This window comes from Ascaphus truei, chromosome 4, assembly GCF_040206685.1.
Source record: "Ascaphus truei isolate aAscTru1 chromosome 4, aAscTru1.hap1, whole genome shotgun sequence".
NCBI lineage: Eukaryota > Metazoa > Chordata > Amphibia > Anura > Ascaphidae > Ascaphus > Ascaphus truei.
This window is the reverse complement of record NC_134486.1, coordinates 280,302,385-280,325,181: the sequence shown is the minus strand read 5'-3', so window position 1 is coordinate 280,325,181 and position 22,797 is coordinate 280,302,385. Positions and strand designations below refer to the sequence as shown.

General features: G+C 45.3%; 1 protein-coding gene across 2 annotated transcripts in view; it reads right to left on the bottom strand.

Annotated features, from left to right (window-relative positions):
* GRIK2 (glutamate ionotropic receptor kainate type subunit 2) overlaps positions 1-22,797 on the bottom strand; it is a 925,501-nt gene that overhangs the window by 337,191 nt on the left and 565,513 nt on the right. For both annotated transcript variants that reach the window (XM_075597530.1, XM_075597529.1), the window contains one exon: positions 15,737-15,844. In XM_075597530.1, the coding sequence (XP_075453645.1) occupies positions 15,737-15,844 (108 nt within the window). The remainder of the gene's footprint in view (positions 1-15,736; positions 15,845-22,797) is intronic.

Here is a 22,797-nt window from a genome sequence, read left to right as displayed (position 1 = left end):
AGCCTTTGATCAATTTGAATGCACAAATGGACAAATTCCCCAAAGTCCTCTGGTGACATCCCCGGGCCAGTTTGTCTTTAATTTGCTCAGAGAGGCCTGACGAAAGTCATTATCAGTAAACCATCTGTGGAACTCAGCGGCATACTCAGCTGCCAAGTGTCTTCCTTGATGAAGGTTGTTTAAAGTTGCCTCAGCGGTCACATCACAGTTTTGGTCATCAAAAATCAGGCTCATGGCATCGATGAATCCTTCCAGATCCCTTAGTAGTGGGCTATCCTGTTCTAACATAAGGGAAACCCAAGCAAGAGTCTCATCTTTGAGCAGGGTGATGATCAGTCCAACCTTGGCTTCATCGGTATTATAGATGGTGGGATGTATCTTAACCAGAAGTCTGCATTGATTAAAGAAATCCCGAAATTATTGTTTTTTCCCCCCCGAATCTTTCTGGAAGGGGTACAAGGGGCGCAATTTTTACAGGCACTGTGTTTTGAACAGACGCAGCGATTATAGCTGCATGCAGTTCACATACTTCAGCTTCGGCGAAGGCAGCATGTTCTTCCAAGTGACCCAAACTGTTGTAAACATGTCTTTGTTGTTCTTGGAAGCCAACCATGGCACGTTGCAAGTCAATAATCAGCTGAGCCTGGGTCAAGTCTGTTCCGGCGGAATCCATGGTAGGTCCTGTTTATTTTGTCAAGGTTTGATTTACGGCTGGAGTGGATCCGAGTGGCAGGAAAAGCAGGGAGCATGGTCAGAGTCACAGACAGAGATCAGAGGCAGGCGGCAGAGAGCGTGGTCGGGGTCACAAGCAGAGGACAGAGGTAGGCGGCTGATAGAGGGGTTGGGGTCACAAGCAGAGGTCGGCAACTAGGAGACAGGAACAGGACTGGAACTCGTTAACAGGATTTGGACTGAGGAACAGGGCAACAGCAATAGCAAGAGCAGCAATGGCAGCAGCAGCAGCAGCAGCAAATACAGGAACCTTGCAGGTACTGGAGGAACCAGTATAAAAAGGCAAATCAGGTTTATATAGGTCTGGCTGGAGGCATGGGATAGGTGCAAAGGTGTCAGGTTTCAGGGACTGGAAGCCAGAGCAGCAGCAGTCCCGGTGGATGTTCATGGGTACTGCATGCTAGACCCTGACAATTACAACACACTACAAAATTCTAAAATAACTAGATTGGCTGTCCCTTAAGTCCAGGTGCAAGGTAACTTGTTCCTGTCTTGCCTTCAAATACTTTCTGGGCAAGCTACCAGGCTATCTGAAAAAGCTCCTCACCCCTGCCACGAGCATCACTTATCATCTTAGTTCTGACTCCAAAGACCATTCATATCCCAAAATACAACAAAGAATCCAGTCCCTCCTCCTTCACTTACCATGCACCTCACGTCTGGAACAATCTACCAGAGACTCTCAAATCTGCAACAGTCTACGTTTTTTTATCATTTCAGCTGTCTCACATTTTATTTTTGTCTGTAACTGCTATATATGCTTATAACACTTATTGTATCTAACTGTACATAAAATGTCTCTAAATATAATTTATAACCCCTGTCTACAAAATCTTGTCTACATAACTCTATGCTCAGAAAATACTGGAAAATGGGAGATAACTCTAAATATATAATTTCCTGGTAAAACATTTTATAAATAAATTAAAAAACACTAAAACAATTGCAATACTATTTATATGAATGAAATTGATGAGGTAACGTGACCTAGTAGGCATTTGGCACCAACAGTTGATAAAAGTTTGGTCTGAAATAAATGGTTTATGGGTTACTAGGCTTAATCACAAATCGAACACACAAATCATTGTTTAACAATGTTATTGTAAAAATCTTCAAATTCCTTTAGCCATAAACGAATAAACTGCCTTGGTAGTGAATGGGTTAATAAGTTAAAAAAAAACATATAGGCATTATATACTTTTTATTTTAAATAGATCATTAAAAAAACAGTATTGGGGATATTATTATTTTAATCAAACAGTTTTTTAAAAAAGTGTTTCTTTGAACTTCCAAAAGTAATGACAGACTCAGAGGCCTTATTTTATATATCTTTGATACCTAACAATGACACGTCATCACAAGAGCTATTTCTCTAGTAACATGTCTAATTGGAAGATTAACCTTGGCACCAAATTTACTTCAGTCATTTTGTTTACGACATGTGTTTTAATTTCCAAGCAATATTGCAAGCTGGATAGATTTAGCAATGCATGTTGCATGGGAAAACAGATAGCTCCCTCAAGGCAAAAATACATAAATTCAAGAGTCCCAGTTATGATTAGCATATTGACAGTAGCAATATCTGTAAATTCAAAAAGGCTTTTTAAAATATTATGAAATGGTGCAGCTGACATTAAACACAGTGCTACATTAAAAGTTATACATTCATAATGTACAATTAATAAGGGGTTACCTATAAAATATAAGCATATTTTTTATGCCAAGAATACAAGCCACATAAAAATGGATATTTACTAAAAGTATTTCTAAGGGGGCTAGTATATTGCAAATGTAATTACAGTGAAGATGACTCAGTTTATATATAGATGTAGCCAAAATGATTGCCCTTAACGCATCAATGTAAAAAATGTGTTAAATGACGCCAGGTAGCACAACATTTTGTCTGTGTTAACATATGTTTAAATTGTGCTACTGTACACTGGCGACACACTTTATTCGAGCTCGGCTAGTCCCACGAATTCGGTTATACCCGGGTGTATTGAGGTTTGTGACTGTTTTCTGCCGAGTGCATTGAGGTATTTTCCAGGCATGGATTGAAGCATTTTATTCCCGCTGGCTGCAATACTGCACAGTATATATATATACTGCATTACAATTCATGAATTTATGCCATCTGGTAGACATGCGAAGCATTGCAGCCTATAAAATCCTAATCATTATCATTTAACAGATCAGCCGCCCGTCAGCCAGGCATGAACCCAGGCTGGGAAGGCAAACGCAACGGGGCTTGTCAGAGGTGAGGAGCGGTGCATTCCAGGTATCTGCCAGGTACATACTGGGTATTTGCTCGAATAAAGTGTGTCGGTGCAGTACATCTGTACATTGCCTACATTGGTTTTAATATCATGATATAAATTATATAAATTGATGATGACCACAGAGGTTGATTTATGTGTAGCCCTGCCTGTCAAGCCCCCCCCTCACCTTGCTGGCGATCGCGGGTGCCGCCGAGCCCAATGGTGGCCCCATTGGCCGATCGCAAGAGTGGGGGCGGTCAGGATTCTGCTCGGGGGGTTGCCGGGGACGCGTGCGGCCGGTTGCCAGGGCCGCGATCGCGTTGTTAGGGCTCCCGGCGCTCCCGGAGCAGGGCGGCGAGGGCGTCGCCATCTTCTATGAGTTCGCACATGCGCAGTGAACATCTTGGTGCGGTGGCCAGCAGGGAAGCTCACGCATGCGCAAGAGAAGCGCGCGAGAGGCAGCCAACCAGTAGAGGGCTCTAGAAGGGACTACATATCCCATGAGCCTAAGGAGAGCCCCAAATGACCCCAGGGAGCCAATAGGGCTACAGCATCTCCCTAGAGAAAAGATTAGATACATTTCGCGGGCTCTGAGCACGTTAGTCAGTCGGCATCAGGAGCAGCTAGGGGAAGGAGTTAAGGTGCAGGAGTCAGTGACTCCCTATACTAGGCCAGCAGCCCCCTAGGCCCCAGATAGTCCTGAGTCACCTGTAGCTTTGAGTGTTGCAGGGACAGGCCCCAGGTTAGGGACCCTGCCCCCTTATTATCCAGAGTCAGTTAGGGACACAGCGGACGCTGCGCGTCAATCTAGAGGTCTGGGCTCAGACCTTCGCTGTCGCTGCAGCAGCCATCCAAGTGGGATCGCCCCGGACGGTAGTTCCTGTGGTCAGTGGTCATCGGATCCTTTGTGAAGCTCCTTGGCAGGCCCGGGCACTGGAGTGCTCGGCAGGTAACCATCACCAAGTGCACCAACTATACTCTATTATACTTACACGGGACTAGTGGCTGCGCAGTCACACATATCTATCTCACGTGAAGGGATATATTGTGTGGGGTTACTGGACACGGGGTGGGATCACCCGGTGAAAGGGGGTAGCATCCTGCCAGACGCAGTAGTTAGTGTCTCCTCTAGAGAGGGACACCTGTTGATTTATATATATGAATAAGTACGGTTGCTACAGTAAAATTATTGGTTGTTTTACATGCTGTGTGTGTGATATATATATATTGTCCAGCGACGAACCACTCCTCCGGTGGGAGCCATCGCAGGTGGAGGCGCAGCACCGAGTACGAGGTTACTCCTATTATTTATATGTGCCCCAGGCTCCCCGTGGCCGAGGTTTAGGCCTCCTGTGAGCCTAACAGATAAAACACCACACCTGGTAACATTAAGTTCCCCACACACACATACTATATGCTATTGGGTGGGGGAATACCCGTTACATTTGGATGCGCTGCTGCGAGTCTACCTGGGGTGCCCTATTCCATATCAAATTGTCCGACTTAACGCCATCATGTCTGTGCCGTCAAAGCAAGAATTCCATGACTGGGCCTTGGCGCGCCGCATGTCCCCAAGATGCGTGGTTGCAGTGGCGGGAGTATCAAACGACACAGACGTATTCGCAGTGCGCAGACAAGTAAGAAATTGTCCAGGACTGACCACCGCCCGAGTGGTAGACTATAAACTTGTGCTGACGGCCGGAGGACCACCTACATCCTGGCCACCGAACGCGACATATGTTCAGAGACTTCCCCATGTATTAAACCTGCCAGAGCCCTCCGCAGAGGACTGTCTCGTGATATATCCTGACACCCAGGCTCCCGAAGAACCATCCACCAGTACTCCTCACAGGGTAGGTCCCCCTAAGGTCTCCTTCACTCCGAGCGGTGTAGGAGGAGTTAGCAGCTGGGCGGGGAGTCGACCCACCTTGCCTACCCCTGATAGACAGTCAGGCAGTTCCCCAACCATGCCTAGCGTAGGAACTGGAACCAGTAGTCAGCCCCTTAGTGGAGGCCTTTCCTTGAATATGACAGCCTCCCAATTTGTAGAAGCCATAACCATTTCGTCTCAAGCACAGAGCTACCGGAAACTAAAAGCCTTTTCTGGGATTCTACCGACGCCTTCAGAAGAAGATGGGGTCGAAACATGGCGGGACCATACTCTCCAAGTAATAGCGGAGTGGTCGTGCTCCGAAGCCAGCAAAAGACAGAGGTTGGTTGAGTGTCTCAGAGCCCCAGCCTCCCAACTGGTATGAACGCATCATGAAGTGGAAGGAGAAGTTACGGCACAGGAACTGGTGGAAATGCTCACTCAGTCCTATACCCGAGAAGATGACGAGGATGAGCTGATAGCCCAGCTCAAAGCTCTCCGCCAAAAAGAAGGAGAGGATCTGTCTGCCTTCGTCCGCAAACTACAGCTGTCGCTCGGGAACGTCCTGTCCAAAGACATAATTTCAGTCGCCGAAGTGGACCGGTACCGACTCAAACAGCTACTAAAGGGGTCGTTGCCTAGCAACTCCATAGCTATAATGATGCGGGCCGCCCCGATCGCTGCTGCATGGAATTGTTGCGTCACATCAGAGGACATGAGGTGCAGCTACATTTTCATGAATCCAAAAAGACCAAGGAAACCATCAAGGGTGGTTCCAACCAGGAAGAGGAGGTGACTCACAAATCGCCTGCCAGGAAGGGCTGTACCTCCGAGAGATCATCTTCCACGTACAAGGGTTGTCCTGAACGCCGCAAAGTCGTTTGCTATAACTGCGGGAAGAAGGGCCACTTCTCCAGCGATTGTCCGGAGAGGGCGGATCCTCCAGATAAAAACCTCCCGATAGAGGAAATTCAGCCCGGTCAATGGTCTGCCGCGTACAAATGGCCGAGTCTGACCCAGAAACCCCTACTGGAACCGAAGATGCTCCTCCTGACTCCGGCCCAAGTGATGACGCCTTACCAAGGGAAGCTTACAGTCAAGTAGGCCCTTCAGCCATCGTGCCTGCTGTTCTGGAAGGGATCTATGCATCTGCCCTACTGGACATCGGATCCCAAGTGACCATTACATACCGCAAGTTCTATGACCAGCACCTTAGACACTGCCTCCTGCGATCGGCCGAACATATGATGGTTAGGGGGTTAAGTAATGAAGACTACCCCATCGCTGGGATTGTAAGGTTTCAACTGGAAATACTCCAACCGGCAAGAAACACCCCATGCATGTAGCGGCAATGGTATGCCTGGAGCCCCAAGACCAGTGCAAGTATCCGATCATCTTGGGAACCAATACGATATAGTACAAGCTGTAATCAGAGCATACCTAAAAGAGACCAACGAGTTGCCGCTGGCCAATTCGCTCCTAGATCCCATCCTACGAGAGGAGTGCAACCGGGTCTATACCTTGGAGCTTCACGGGGATCTCTACAATCGTCAACGCGGACTGACGACCATATTACCAGTTGGAGTGCAATGAATGGCCATCTGGTACTGTTATCCCGAGCGAGATGAGAACGATCAGCTCTTCTCTCTGGAGAGTACCCCTGAGGAAGAAGTTCAGAGAGGGTATAGGGTACTATCCGAAGTGAGGGAATGGACGACTAAAATCCCTCTACGAACTTACGTATACGTGCAGAACATCTCCCCATTCCCGATGGAACTTGATGCCGGACAGAGTCTGGGTTGCATATATCCGGTCAGCCCTGTGGAAACCATGCCGCAGGTGAAGGCGGCGGCAGCGGGTGAGCGGTTAGTCGATCTGGACTTCAACTTCGGCGAGTCGACATTGCCCACTGAGTGGAAAGAGTGGCTGACAACCCAGTTGAATAAACGACGGACTGTGTTCTCCATGAGTGAGATGGATGTGGGGTGCAGTCACAGCGCTCAACATGCCATTAGACTGAGTGATGCCACTCCATTCCGTGAACGCTCTCGTCGCATCGCCCCTAGGGATGTGGACGATGTGAGGAACGTCTTGCAAGAAATGGAGACTGCTGGGATTTTGACGGAGTCTCTGAGCCCTTACGCCTCTCCCATAGTGGTCGTGAGGAAAAAGAACGGATCCGTACGACTGTGTGTCGACTATCGAACCCTGAACAATCGTACGATACCGGACCAGTACAACCTTCCTCGCATTGAAGAGATCCTGAATGCTCTGAACGGAAGCCAATGGTTCAGCTTGCTCGATCTACGATCTGGGTACTATCAGGTTCCCATGAATGCAGAGGATCAGGAGAAAACAGAATTCGTCTGCCCCCTGGGGTTCTACCAATTTACATGTATGCCACAAGGTATATGTGGGGCCCCTGCTACCTTCCAAAGACTGATGGAGAAGACTATCAGGGACATGAACCCTCGGGAGTGTCTCGTCTACCTGGACGACATCATTGTCTTCGGAAGGACCCTAGAAGAGCACGAAGAGAGACTGCTTAAAGTGATAGACCGTCTTGGGAAAGAAGGATTGAAATTGTCCCTCGACAAGTGTCGGTTTTGTCACACCTCGATGACCTACGTGGGACACATCGTGTCTGCTCAAGGAATTACCACCGACCCAGTGAACTGGCCCCATCCCGAGAATGTAGCGGAACTACGATCCTTCCTAGGGTTCTGTGGGTATTACCGTTGCTTCGTGGAAGGGTACTCTAGTCGAGCTAAACCCCTGAACAATCTGTTGAAGATATACCCCTAAGATACAGGAAGGAAGGCCACATCGGCCCGTCAACCGTTTGGCGATAAATGGACGCCTGAGTGTGAACAGGCCTTCCTGAAGTTGAAGAAAAGCCTGACCGAAGCGCCGGTGCTTGCGTATGCTGATCCCGAACAACCATACGTTCTGCATGTGGATGCCAGTCTCAATGGACTGGGTGCCGTCCTGCACCAGAAGCACCCCGAGGGCCTTCGGCCTGTAGCCTACATCAGCCGCAGTCTGACACCCAGTGAACAGAAATACCCCGTCCACAAGATGGAGTTCCTGGCTCTCAAATGGGCGATCACCGAGAAGCTCCACGATTACCTTTATGGTGTTACATTTGAGGTAAGGATGGATAACAATCCCCTCACGTATAGTACATCAATACCTCAGCCAAATTGGATGCAGCAGGACACCGATGGCTGGCAGCTCTGAACAATTACCGCTTCTCCCTGAAGTATAAGCCGGGACCCTTGAATGTCGGGGCTGAGGCCCTCTCCCGACGGCCAGGGCTAAGTGCTACTCAAGATGATGAGGAATGGGAAGAACTTCCAGGACCAGGGGTGTGAGCTATGTGTAGCACCGCCGCCATCATCAACGATCAAGTGGCCTTTTCAGAATTACGGGTTGCGGATTCCTTGGGATGCCAGTTGCAGGCTGTCCCAGCCGCCAACTGCGATCCAAAGGGGATGAACATACTGTAACTCATGACAAAGTGCTACGGTGGAAAGATCTGGTAGACTACCAAATACGAGATCCTGTCATTATTATCATTAGGCAAGCCGTTGAAAAGAAGAATCCAGCCCTTCTGAAGCGTGCTCCCAACGACTTGGTTGCCTCACTCATGCGGGAAGAGGACAAATTGGAAATCGATAATTGTTTACTCTATCGGGTGGTGCAATATCACAACTACCCGGACAGACGACAACTAATCCTCCCTAGGAACTTACAGTACATGGTGTTAAAGTCCCTTCATGATGAGCATGGACATCTCGTGTAGAGAAGACATTTGGGTTGGTCCGAGACCGCTTTTTCTGGCCCAAGATGTGAGAGGCTGTAGAACACCATTGTCGCCGTTGCTTGCGGTGTATCAAACGCAAGACTCTGCCTACCCGAGCAACGCCCATGGGCCATCTGAAAAGTTCTGGTCCAATGGACCTTGTGCGTATGGACTTTCTGTGCATTGAGCCTGATAGCCGAGGAATATGCAACATGCTGGTCATCGCGGATCATTACACTCGGTATGCCCAGGCCTTCCCCACTAAAGACCAGAAATCTATCACGGTGGCGAAGATATTATGGGAGAAGTACTTCGTTCATTATGGTCTTCCAAATCGTCTCCAATCAGACCAAGGTCGGTATTTTGAGGGCACTCTGGTCCGAGAATTGATCAAAATGCTGAACATTGCCAAATCACGAACGACCCCATACCACCCCGAAGGAGACGCTTTACCAGAACGATATTAATCGGACATTACTGGACATGCTTGGAACTCTAAAGGGAGCTCAGAAGACTGAATGGAGTCGACACGTGGAGGCCCTGATGCACGCGTACAATTGTACCCGACACGAGTCAACTGGATTCTCCCCATACTTCCTCATGTTCGGACGAGAGGCGAGACTGCCAGTGGATGTACGTCTTAGAGTCTCGACGGATGGGAAACACAATGCTACCCATTTCAAATATGTGCAAAGACTTAAAGACAGCTTGCAGCAGGCCTATCAACAGGCTGAGAAGTCTACAGCTAGGCTGAATGCTGACAATAAAAGACGATACTATCATAAGGTCAAATATCGGGAGCTTCGTCCTGGAGACGCTGTGTTGCTTTGAAATCTGGGAGTCCCAGGAAAACACAAATTTGCCGACCGATGGAGAGACGGTGTATATGAAATAGAGTCTCAGATGCCTGGCCTTCCGTTTTATCGCATCAAAGACACTGAAGGCCGGGTAAAGGTATGGCACGTAACATCTTCTCCCCATTCCACAAGTGGGAGATGAGGAAGCAGAGATACTGGCCACGCCGCTCAATGGTGAGTCCGACTTATCAGAGATGGGTCAAGAGACTGTAAATAACAAAACCCAATCTGAAACTCCTGAAGACCCCATGGAAGGGCCCTCTCAAAGGGACTATTCCGCAGAAGGGGGATCTCCCGGAGGAGCTACGGATAAAGGGCCCCGTAGGCCAGCGCCTACTAAGGTGGCCCCAGCGGGTCAGCCTTTGGATCCACAAAGCCCATGCTTTGTGCCGAACAGAAACTGTTCAGAGACATTTCTCCACCTCAAGGGAAGAGGCTGAGCCTCAGGACTGTGTTTATTACTCACCCAAGGGAGTTGCAGAAGAACAGCTCCGAAGGAGCCAAAGAGTCATGTACCCTCCAAATCGGGTAACCTATGATCAAATTGGGGCACCCCATTATGAGGCTCAGCAGTGGTCTCGGAGCAAAATCCAATCTGTGATTGTGATGCTCACCGAATTATGCAACATCGTATAAAGTAAATGCGAATGTGCTAAGTTATATAATTGAACTGCATTTTTATTATATAACTGATGTGTATAGTTTTGAAGTTATGTGTCCCAAGCGAGGACGTTCAGGTTTTTACCAGGGAGAGGATGTAGCCAGGTCCCCCCTACCTGTCAAGCCCCCCCCCTCACCTTGCTGGCGATTGCGGGTGCCTCCGAGCCCAATGGCGGCCCCGTCAGCCGATCGCAAGAGTGGGGGCGGTCAGGATTCTGCTCGGGGGGTTGCCGGGGAAGCGTGCGGCTGGTTGCCAGGGCCGCAATCGCGTTGTTAGGGCTCCCGGCGCTCCCGGAGCAGGGCGGCGAGGGTGCCGCCATCTTCTATGAGTTCGCTCATGTGCAGTGAACATCTTGGTGTGGTGGCCAGCAGGGAAGCTCGTGCATGCGCAAGAGAAGCGTGCAAGAGGCAGCCAACCAGCAGAGGGCTCTAGAAGGGATTACATATCCCATGAGCCTAAGGAGCGCCCCACATGACTCCAGGTAGCTAATAGGGCTACAGCATCTCCCTAGAGAGGAGATTAGATACATTTCGCGGGCTCTGAGCACGTTAGTCAGTCAGCGTCAGGAGCAGCTAGAGGAAGGAGGTAGGGTGCAGGAGTCTGTGACTCCCTGCACTAGGCCAGCAGCCTCCTAGGCCCCAGATTGTCCTGAGTCACCAGTAGCTTTGAGTGTTGCAGGGACAGGCCCCAGGTTAGGGACCCTGCCCCCTTATTATCCAGAGTCAGTTAGGGACACAGCGGACGCTGCGCGTCCATCCAGAGGTCTGGGCTCAGACGTTCGCTGTCGCTGCAGCAGCCATCTGGGTGGGATCGCCCCGGACGGTAGTTCCTGTGGTCAGTGGTCATCGGATCCTTTGTGAAGCTCCTTGGCAGGCCCGGGCACTGGAGTGCTCAGCAGGTAACCATCACCAAGTGCACCAACTATACTCTATTATACTTACACCGGACTAGTGGCTGCGCAGTCACACATATCTATCTCAGGTGAAGGCACATATTGTGTGGGGTTACTGGACACGGGGTGGGATCACCCGGTGAAAGGGGGTAGCGTACTGCGAGACGCAGTAGTTAGTGTCTCCTCTAGAGAGGGACACCTGTTGATTTATATATATGAATAAGTACGGTTGCTACAGTAAAGTTATTGGTTATTTTACATGCTGTGTGTGTGATATATATATATTGTCCTGCGACGAACCACTCCCCGTCTGGTGGGAGCCATCGCAGGTGGAGGCGCTGCACCGAGTACGAGGTTACTCCTATTATTTATACGTGCCCCAGGCTCCCCGTGGCGGAGGTTTAGGCCTCCTGTGAGCCTAACAGGTAAAGCACCACACCTGGTAACATTAAGTTCCCCGCACATACATTCTATATGCTATTGGGTGGGGGAATACTCGTTACATATGTATAGCAGTTTAGATCTATATGATGAGTAATGTGTTGTGTTAATTAGGAATTTTGTTGAACCATTTCCACTATGATAATGGAATAGCAACCTCTAGTGGTTATGAGAAATCACACACAGAAACAATATTCATACATGTTGACTTTGCTCAACGTGACAGTAATTAGAGTGTAACCAACCTACAGTACTCTAATACCATAAACCCAGAAGTTTTCACAGCACCAATGCAGGTCTCTCTGGCCATGAATGGGTTAAAAGCTAAAAAATTCACAAACAATTTCTCCACATTTAAATTTAGAGCAAAATTCTGTAATGTAGGAATTAGAGATCTGTGAATGTCTTCAGTCGGGCTTGGCATATTTTTTGTTCACACGGCGCGGAATTCGCAAAGATACATTTACTGTAGGTGCAACATGTTGGCCAGATTATCGCAGGACTTTACCAATTTTGCCAGCTTTTCACCACTTCCATCTGAATGTAGCCAAACTGGCAGTAAATTAGAGGCAAAGTGACTTTGCACGTTGACTTTTAATGGTTGGTGAATTGTGCAGTTTTCTTGAAAAATATTCACAAATTATTTTCAGCTAATTTAGGCAGATGAGCAGACTTCAGCAAAAAATTCTCTCAGGCTATTTAAAAAAAAGACAAATCATCTTTAGTCTTTTTCAATTTTATGTGAATTATATTTTATTTTTTCATTAATTATGATATAGGTAGAACTAAGAACTAAGCATTTTATAATGCACCTCCTCTAATGTTATTTTTTTTTTGATATTTCCAAAGAGGACTATAAGAAAAGTATTTTATTGCAAGGAATTCTGTCATCATGATGCAATATTGGGTGGATCTTAAACACAATCCCTTATTTTCATATTTACTTAGTAGTTTACGTAGAGAATGTGTTAGCAATGAAAATCTATCCAAAGGTTGTTTACTTTTCATGGGTGTGATCAAGGTTTCTTAACTGCTAAACGTGTACAAAAAGGAACAATTTATCAACAATTTACCATTGAGACCACATTTATAAATCTGGTGCAGCTATAGTACTTACAACTAGAGATGGGCGGATCTGCCCAAAATCCATTTCCTGGATTTTCTCCCATTTTACCCCCCAAATCTGTTTTGCAGTGTAAAACAGAACAAAAAGGTGAAAAACCCGCTCTACCTAGATAGACCAGAGGTCAAAAGGGCAGACCGGTGCATAATGATTGGACAACATAAGAAAGAAACACCGAATGGAGCAAAAGCACTGCCACACAGATAAGTCCCTATATATTGCACTCAGTGTCTGTGGGGAGGGTCACTTACTCAATAGTAATTGGTGCAGTCAGAAACAATAATCTGGTCCTACATGCAATGTGTAATGAATGACTTAAAAAACATTTATTGGATATACGCTAAAATAAATCGGAACCAGATTATGACAATGTGAGTACTTAAAAATGCCTAAAAGTGGTACGTTATGCTTTATCCTTGTAAGTAAAGTATGTCCAGTAACAGTAAATGGATTGGTTGGTATAACGGCAAAAATTCTATGGAAGTACTAATGAGTAGATGCAGACAACTGTATTGATTACTTGCTAACAAGTGCTTCTAATGACGTCGCCGAAGTGGCTGACAGCAACCATATACTCAAATTCTATTGTGAGCCGTGTGTAATACTAGAGTGTTTAGCAAATACTGAAAGCCTCTCTGCTTATACTCATACGACCACTGTTGGTGGTAAGTAACCAACACTACAAATCACTATGTGAAACAGGATGCAGTTTTAACCCTATACTCTTGATAGTATAGAATCCCCCCGAGACTCATGGGTGTACTGTAGTAGTGTGTAAGCATAGAAAACATACGATAGAACTGTAAGCTCCAATGGCTCTACAGAGCAACAACAGCAGTGCACACAGTAAACAAATAGGCAAACCCACAGCTATGGTATCACCATGCAAGCCTGCATGGTGCCAATAGTATGCAAAAGGTGTGGGTGTATGATCAAGCAGGCATAAGTGGACTGATGGTGACAGTAACAGAAAACCCCTGCAAAATTAGGGTTAGGGTGTGGGAGCTTGTGATCCGATTGGTAGGCACGTTCTTACTGACATACCACCCTGAAGGGAGAGTAGGGAAAGTATATATTGGTGTGTAGGGACTTCCCTTTTTCTCTCCCTACCCTGTGTGCAGCTAATCTCAGCCAGGGTTAGAATTTTGCAGGAGTTTTCTGTTACTGTCACGATCATTCCACTTATGCCTGCTTGATTATACACCCACACCTTTTGCATACTATTGGCACCATGCAGGCTTGCATGGTGATACCATAGCTGTGGGTTTGCCTATTTGTTTACTATGTGTGCACTGCTGTGGTTGCTCTGTAGAGCCATTGGAGCTTACAGTTCTATCTTATGTTTTCTATGCTTCCACACTACTAATCCCATGAGTCTCGGGGGGATAATATACTATCAAGACTATAGGGTTAAAACTATATCCTGTTTCACATAGTGATTTGTAGTGTTGGTTACTTACCACCAACAGTGGTCGTATGAGTATAAGCAGAGAGGCTCTCAGTATTTGCAAACCACGCTAGTATTACACACGGCTCACAATAGAATTTGAGTATATGGTTGCTGTCAGCCACTTCGGCGACGTCATTAGAAGCACTTGTTAGCAAGTAATCAATACACTTGTCTGAATCTACTCATTAGTGCTTCCATAGAATTTTTGCCCGTTATGCCAACCAATCCATTTACTGTTACTGGACATACTTTACTTACAAGGAGCCTCTCGTACCACTTTTAGTCATTTTTAAGTACTCACATTGTCATAATCTGGTTCCAATTTATTTTAGCGTATATCCAATAAATGTTTTTAAGTCATTCATTACACATTGCATGTAGGACCAGATTATTGTTTCTGACTGCACCAATTACTATTGAGCAAGGTTACCCTCCCCACAGACACTGAGTGCAATATATAAGGACTTATCCATGTGGCAGTGCTTTTGCTCCATTCAGTGTTTCTTTCTTATGTTGCAGTGTAAAATCTGCAAACGGATTTTGTCGGTTTTAATTAGCGTGGATTCATTAAAAACCGCCATTGGAGATACAATCCGTTGACGGATTTGTAAAATCCAATCCATAGATTCAGCAACTCGTTAGTGGATTCTTAAAAATCTGTCAACGGATTACTGAATCAATGGATTGGATTCTAGAATTTTTTTAACAGATTGCGGAATCCACGCTGTGTATTGATAAGAATCATTAAAAAGTCTGCAAAACGTGAATCACCCTTTTTGAGATTGATCTGTGGACCAAATTAACCGGCCGATCCGCTGCAGATCCAAATCCATGCCTAAAATTCATCCCCTTTTTTTATTTACAACAGCATATCCACAACTTCACTGCTACTACAGGGCATATTGTTAATTATTTACTTCTGATTTGGACTGTCAAAAGTAAAACATAAAGGTGTTGTTTTTACTCTTATTGTCAGACAGAGAGAGTTATGCCACTTTAGAATGAAAGATGTTTTTGATGCTAATGACGGTTGAAAAACTATTTATTGGATACTTTACATTATATTATGTGTTTAACTGCACTGCTTTAAATTCTCCAATAATCCTTTATATAATTGCTTAGTTATATGAGACAAAATAGGTGCAAAATATGTAAACAAGCTTTCTCTGGGATACACTTAGTCATAATTCTTCTATGTCACCTCTATTAACAAAACACATTGATTTATTTTTCCTATGGCGCTAACTGGAATAATTATGTACTAACATTATTAGCTTGTAATTACTAAGTCCAAAAATCATTACATAACAATTTAATTAAATTAATAATGATTTCCTTGAATTACTATGATAATTGTTTAGGATGAATCAATTGCACAAAATACTTCATTTCCCAAAAGAAATACACAGAGAATACTTTACATTTCCTTTTACATTTCCTTTTAACAGCTAACTTGAATAACCCCTTAAGAACACTCCTGGGTATGTTCATTAGGAGCGGTTTATTGTATTACAGTTTAAATTCAATTGAATATGTCAGGCTGAAGCAAACTATAAACAACGGCAACATCAAAAGAAAAATCCCATAATATTACTCTTCAATATTTTATGTTAAACTTTTAATCCAAAGGTTGAACATCTCAAGTACCTTTTCAAGGCCTTCTTCCTTGAGACTGATCACATCTAAATCAAAATCTGTCCGTAAGCCGTTGGTTTTGTTGAAAGTTATCCTGCCTGTGAGGCCCTCCCAGTGAGCCTAGGGTAGAAAAAATATAATTTGCATAGTAAGGTACATTAAAGAGAACATAATGGCTGCCAAAATAAGAACGTACATATTCATCACTTTTAAATAATTGACCTGATTTTTGTTTTGTCAGTATGCATGTACCTGTAATATTTTCTACATAGTTTGGTATTGTAATTGAAACATTTATTTGGTTTAGTAGCATGCAAAACATAATGCATTTAGAAAATATGCTAACACCAAGGAATACATTGTGCAATAAATCTAATTGCATTATAATTTGTGTAAGGATACAATATAGACAATAACACCCTTTCGAAAGTCCCTTGTAATCAAAAATACTTAAAACTTTTAGAAATTATATTGATCACACTATTTGTGTGATATTTCTCTTATTTAAAAAAAAATCAAGAACATTGGAAAAATGTTTTGAAATATTTAAGTGTCATCTCCAAAATTAAATTTGTTGCACATTGTAAGACAGTAGTTTTTGCTGACGTATATCCGTTTGAAAATAAAGACCAGTTGTTATTCACTAAGATGTCTATTGAAACACATGAGTCATTTACAGACAAAACGAGTACCTACATGTTCCAATAAATGGTCAATTCATGTCACATACTGTACACACATAACATTTATTCCTGCTCAGAAACCCAGCAATTACGACATTTGAAAACTTCAGGTGGAAAATATGTGTAAACAAAGCAAATGTATTTTACAGGAAAATCTTTATACAAGTTTTTTTATTACTTCTAGCACATAAATACAAATAATGAATCAATTCCAGCATATACCTGTAGAGATGTAGCCTTATTTAAATATCCTTGCCGGGAAAAAAATTTGTACCACAACCTATTGAAGGACCAGCCATAGACAGATCTAATGGCTGCATTTTACATAGCGAGAAGCTTTCCCTACAGCTGGGGTTTACCGCAATCTTTTTTCTTCAGTATTTTCTGGCAGCTGAGAAGATTAAGCAGGCTTAATAAGCAGGCATTATACATCGGTATATGGTGTTTATATTCATTCACATTCATGCAAATTGTTGGTGAAACGCGTGCAAGCTTTCATAGAAGCATAGTTCATTGTACCAAAATGCATTAAAGCATATAATATGACATTTGAGTGAATCCCTAATGACACATTCCATTTCTAAATGTGACCATTATTTTGTATGAATTTTGTTTTCAGCACTGCTGGGGCATATTTGCTGTGACATTATACACAGGTTTGACCTAGTGCCAAGCACCTCTGAAAGCTTGGAGCATTAAATTGAAATGAGGTTTTGAAGCCTTTGTGTCATAGTTATTTCAGGCTTTGTGGGATTTTCAGTGTTCCAAACTGAATGCAAAATTGTATCATATGTCAGTGTCCTTTCCCATAGAATGCTTTGCTCTTTTCTGCGGTATGCTCTGCAATTATTTGTTCTCATGATTCCTGTCTGATTTGAATCCATTAGAATATATCAGACAAATAAAATATATGTGTTGTAAAAAAAAAAACAAGAAGATCATATTGGGCTGTATGTTACATTTATTTTGTAGTACAAATTTTCTGATGTCAGAGCTCACACATCTAAACGCTATACTGTAGTTTTTATAGTTATATATATATATATATATATATATATATATATATATATATAGATAATATAATATATATAATATATATTTATCATATATTATATATAAAATAATATATATTTGTATACTTACAAAAATGCCCTATCCATTATTGATCATTAGCAGCTATTCAAGAGAGTAGATATTAACAATAATGTATGCATTTAATAAACCCATATGGAGTGAGTTAATGTTTGTGCTTTGTACTGTGTGTTACATGGAAATCTGCAGTTGATCCCTTGTCCAGGTTTTACTATTCTAGAAAAGTTTTAAACAAAACTAATTTCTTCATATTGTGGAAAAACTAACAAGGTGGAAGGAAAAGCAAATAGGATTTATATATGTATATAATGTTTTACCAAAAAGTAATACATTGAGTTACCTTTCGGTTTCAAGTCAATGTCCTGAGCACAGAGTTATGATGACAAATACATGGTTACAAATACATGGTTAAATGAAGTGAACAGGGTTATACATTGTATGTAAAGACATTGGATGAACAGTTAAAGATAATATATATTATTACTGGAGGTGGTTTTGAGAGTCTCCGGTAGATTATTCCAATTGTGAGGTGCATGGTAAGAGAAGGAGGAGTGGCCAGATACTTTGTTGAATCTTGGGACTACAGTATGAACAGTCTTTTGGAGTCAGATCTCAGATGATACAGTAAGTGCTGCATGTGGTAGAGGTGAGGAGTTTGTTCAGTTAGACGGGTAGCTTACCCAGAAAGTATTTGAAGGCAAGACAGGAGAGATGAATTTTGCACCTAGACTCAAGTGATGGTCAATCCAGTTCTTTGAGCATTTCGCAGTGATGTGTGTTATAGTTACATTGGGGTACAAAACGGTATATTGAGTTATAGAGGATGTCTAGTTTGCCAAAGTGAGTTTGGGGTGCTGTGCCATATACTATGTCCCCAAAGTCTATAATTGGCATTAGCATCTGCTGTGCGATACGCTTTCTGACCAGCTGGTTTAGGAAGGATTTCTTCCTATAATGTACACCTAGTTTGGCATAGGTTTTGGATGTCAGGGTATCAATGTACAAACCAAATATTAAATGGGAGTCAAACCATATGCCCAGATATTTAAAACTAGTGACAGGGGCTAGAATGACATTAGAGTTGGTTCTGATCTGAAGAAATTGGTAGCTTTAGAATTTAGCCTTGGTCCAAATACCATTGTTACAGTCGTGTCAGTGTTTAAAAACAGTTTGTTTGGGTAAATGCAGTTTTCAAGTCTCCTAAAATCAGATTGAAGTACGTGTTCAAGGTTAGAGAGGCTAGGGCTGTGTGCATATAAGAATGTGTCATCCACATACATAACATGCGATTTTAAGCTCCCTTACCAGCTGTATGTGGGTAGATCATTGATGAAGACTGAAAAGAGTTGGGGCCCATAACAGAGCCTTGCGGGACACTCCAGGTGATATCCATGGGTTTAGAGTTAGAGCCTCATAGACTTATGTTGGGATATACATGATACGTAGGAGTGAAACCACTTTAAAGCTTGTTCCCCTATTCCAAAGCATTAAAGATTGTTTAACGGAAGGCGCATGCGTGACGGGATCGGAGATGGAGGCTTGATCTGAGTGCTCCGTTTCCCGCCGACGATATTCAGCAAAATAACGTGTTAAAAACCCAATAAAACTCAAAATAAAATATTGCCCCCGATCCAGCTAACATCACTGGACATAAAAGGATAGCAGCGACCCGCAAAAAGCCTAAGCAGAGGGTAGATGTGCGCACCTACTTCACCGGTGCAAAAAAGCCCAGAGAGACAGCTAATATGGCGGCATCCGACTCTGACTCCGCACCGGAGATAGAGATGACCACGGAGGAGCCCACAGGTTCACTCAAACAGGAGATTGCACAGCTACTCTCCGATTTAAAAACTTTCTTCCGGGGAGAGGTGGACCAGCTGAGAAAAGATATACTTGGCATCGGTAACCGCACGAACGCACTGGAGGAGAGGGTGGAGGAGACCTCCAAATGTCAAGGGGAGATGGGAGCCCAGATCGCTAGGCTGGAGCAGAGGGTGACTGAGCTGGAGGAGCGCCACGAAGATAGTGAGAACCGGGACAGGCGGAACAACTTACGGGTCAGGGGAATACCGGAGGAAATCCTGGACCCGGAGCGGCTGATTAATAGATGGATGACATCTATAATGCCAGGGAAGTCTGAGGCTGAATTAGTCATGGACAGGTGTCACCGTGCACTGAGGGGCCGACCATTGCCCAATAACCCTCCCAGAGACATCATACTCCGCCTGCATCATTTCACCAACAAGGAGGAGATCTGCCGTCTGACCAGGGCCACCCCACTGGTACCATTTGAAGGGATCGAAATGGCTATATTCCAAGACATTTCTCCAGTCACACTAGCGCGAAGGAGGGCCCTCCAACCCATTACAAAGCTCTTATGAGACAAAGAGATCAGATAAAGGTGGGCCTTCCCGTTTGCGCTGGTTGTAGTGCAGAACGGCCGGACCCAGGCACTGAAACATCTAGCCGACGGTCCCGAGTTCCTAAAGAGGTTGGGGCTCCCAGACACGCTGCAGCTGCCGGAGGCACCAGAGGCATGCCCTCCCCGACCCGCTGAGTGGAGGAAGGTGGGTGCAGCGAGCAGTCAGCGGAGGGAAAAGGCAGGTCCATCGAGACCCGTCTGAGGTTCAGGACTATAGTTGCAAAACATTGCCTGCCCCGGGCCCTGGCTCACCCCCTAACTGGCCGCTGAGGGTGGAGGTAAAGGTGGGAAGGCCACGTTGAATGGCTTCCTCCTGCCTCCTCCCGTTCCCCCCTCCCTCCCCTCAGCTCGGCCTCGTCCCCCCCCCTCTGGAAAGCACCCCCAGACCTGGTCAGATTAAAAGCAGCTGGACCCAAAACAAACAGAAAATGAAGAAAAAATCCAAACGGATAATCTCTTCCACTCACCAAGATGGCGGCCCAGCAGCTCACGAGGGACAGGTTGGAGAAGAAGCGCGAAATGGCAATGGAGGGGGCTGTTTTGGCGCGAAGTCTGGGAGCTCCACTCGGCTCCGCCCGCAGGACACGCCTTCCCCCTCTGCTGCTCGCGGGCGGATATGGGGATGCTGCCGCGATGACATCAGGGGGCGGATCCATTCAGACCCTGGACGACCCTGAAGTGACAGCCGCGGAAGCAGATCAGCGCCACGGGAAGCCATAGAAGGCGGCTGGGGAGGCTCCTAGGGGTACGCGCACTCCCCCGTAAAGGAGATTGAAAAGGGGTTATGGTCCCAGCACCGAAGCAGAGGAGAGACGGGTCCCGAGACTAGCTGCGACCCTGTGGCCGGGAATAATCATCGCAGCTAAATGCTCGCGTGGGAGGGGGGGGGCGGGGGGCAGGAGGCTGCCGGGTCTCTACTGATACACCGGATACACTCTGGATGGGAGATGGAGTGGGGGGGCGGCGGGGGTGGAGGGGGGGGATCGGGGAGTTGGTATAAAAATATAGTGGCAGGTACTGAAATCTCAGATAGAGGCAGGGTCAGCCGAGGTACAGGCTGTTATCTTTACACATTTAAAGGGGTTGCAAATGAGTGTCACTTTTAGCAGTATAGTGCAGTTAACTATACAGTTGAGCTACAAAGGGATTACTCAATAGTTAATTTGGGTTAAGTTTTAGCTAACACTACAGCTAGTTTATTGGTTATTCAGATACTGTTGCATCGTCGGCGGGGGGGCAGATGACTGCCCTTGTCCCCGCCTGTTGGCATGTGCCTTTCTGGCGGGGCTGCGGTCCTACACCGCGGCCCAGTCAAAGACCTGGGAAGGCGTGGGCAGGATTACTCCCCACGAGCCTGGACAGGAGGGAGGGAGAGTCCAAGGCATGACTGCTATTCCCGGGCAGCAAACCATAGGTCGTCTGAGACCAAATTGGTTTTATGTGTGAATGTTATGTGGTTTTGTGTTTTTTGTTTCCCCCCCCCGGTGTTTCCCCCCCACACCTCCAGACTCCCCCAGAGGAAAAGCAAAGGCAAAGACAAGACGGAATCAACTCAGCTGTCACTGGCGGTCTTCGCGGACACGAGGCACGGGTAGGTCATATCCTGCTGCTACATACCTAGACTTCATATACACGCACTCATGGCACTGACGTTCGTATCACAAAACGTTAAGGGCTTCAACTCCCCACAAAAGCGCAGAATAGCTTTTGCAGAATTTAAACGCCGGAAAGCGGATGTTCTCTTCCTTCAAGAGACACATTATAGCTCAAGTAAAAACCCAGGGTTCATAGACAAAAACTTCAGACGATTTTACCTCGCTTCAGCTAAAGAAAAGAAAAAAGGGGTCGCTATACTATTTCATAACCGAGTCCCTTTTGAGGTTGAACAAATAAAGCGTGATCCAGAGGGTCGATATATCATTCTAGTGGGTCTTCTGCAGCAGTGCAGAGTGACCTTAGCATGCGTTTACGCCCCATGTGAGCGTGACCCCCAGTTCTTTGACGCATTTTTTCTTAAACTCCAAAGGTGGGCAGTAGGAAACGTTATTGTAGCGGGTGACTTTAATAAAGTTATGGACCCCCGCATTGATAGATCTCCTAGACAAGAGCGGGAAAGACAGGCGGGAGTCACAACACTGCTGGAGGGACTTCGGGGAGGTTGTCTCGTTGACATTTGGAGGGAGCAGCATCCTGGCGAGCGTAGTTATTCGTTTTACTCACACCCCCACGACAGTTATAGTAGGATCGACCACTTCTTTGTTTCGGGCAGAATGGTCCCCCAAATATCCGACACTATAATCCATGACATTACATGGTCGGACCATGCATCAATAGAGCTGCGATGCACGCAAATTAGACCGATTAGTCCCGGAGCAAATTGGAAACTAAATGAATCCCTGATTAAGATCCCAGAAATTGAACAGACAATCAAAGATGAGATCAGACAGTTTTTCTCACTAAACACGGGTACTGTGGATTTACACATAACGTTAAAGCCACGCTGCGGGGAACTCTGATCAGTCTTGCAGCAAGACGAAAGAAGCTAAGAGAGGCCAAATTGACCCAACTATATAAGAGGTTACATGAGCTCTCCACACTCCATAGCCGATCAGGTGGAGGGGATATCTTAAAGGAGCTGAAGGATGTAAGGATTGAACTTAACCTCCTCCTTAACTCCTGGGCCGAGAGGGACATGAGCTGGACAAAGAGGAAATTCTTTGAGAAAGCCAACAAACCTGACACCATGCTAGCTAATCGGATCCGCAATAAGCAGCCAAACTATAACATTCAGGCAATCAAGACCAAAACAGGAGATATGTCCTCCAACCCTAAACGAATAGTGGAAGAGTTTAGACTTTTTTATGAGCAGTTATATA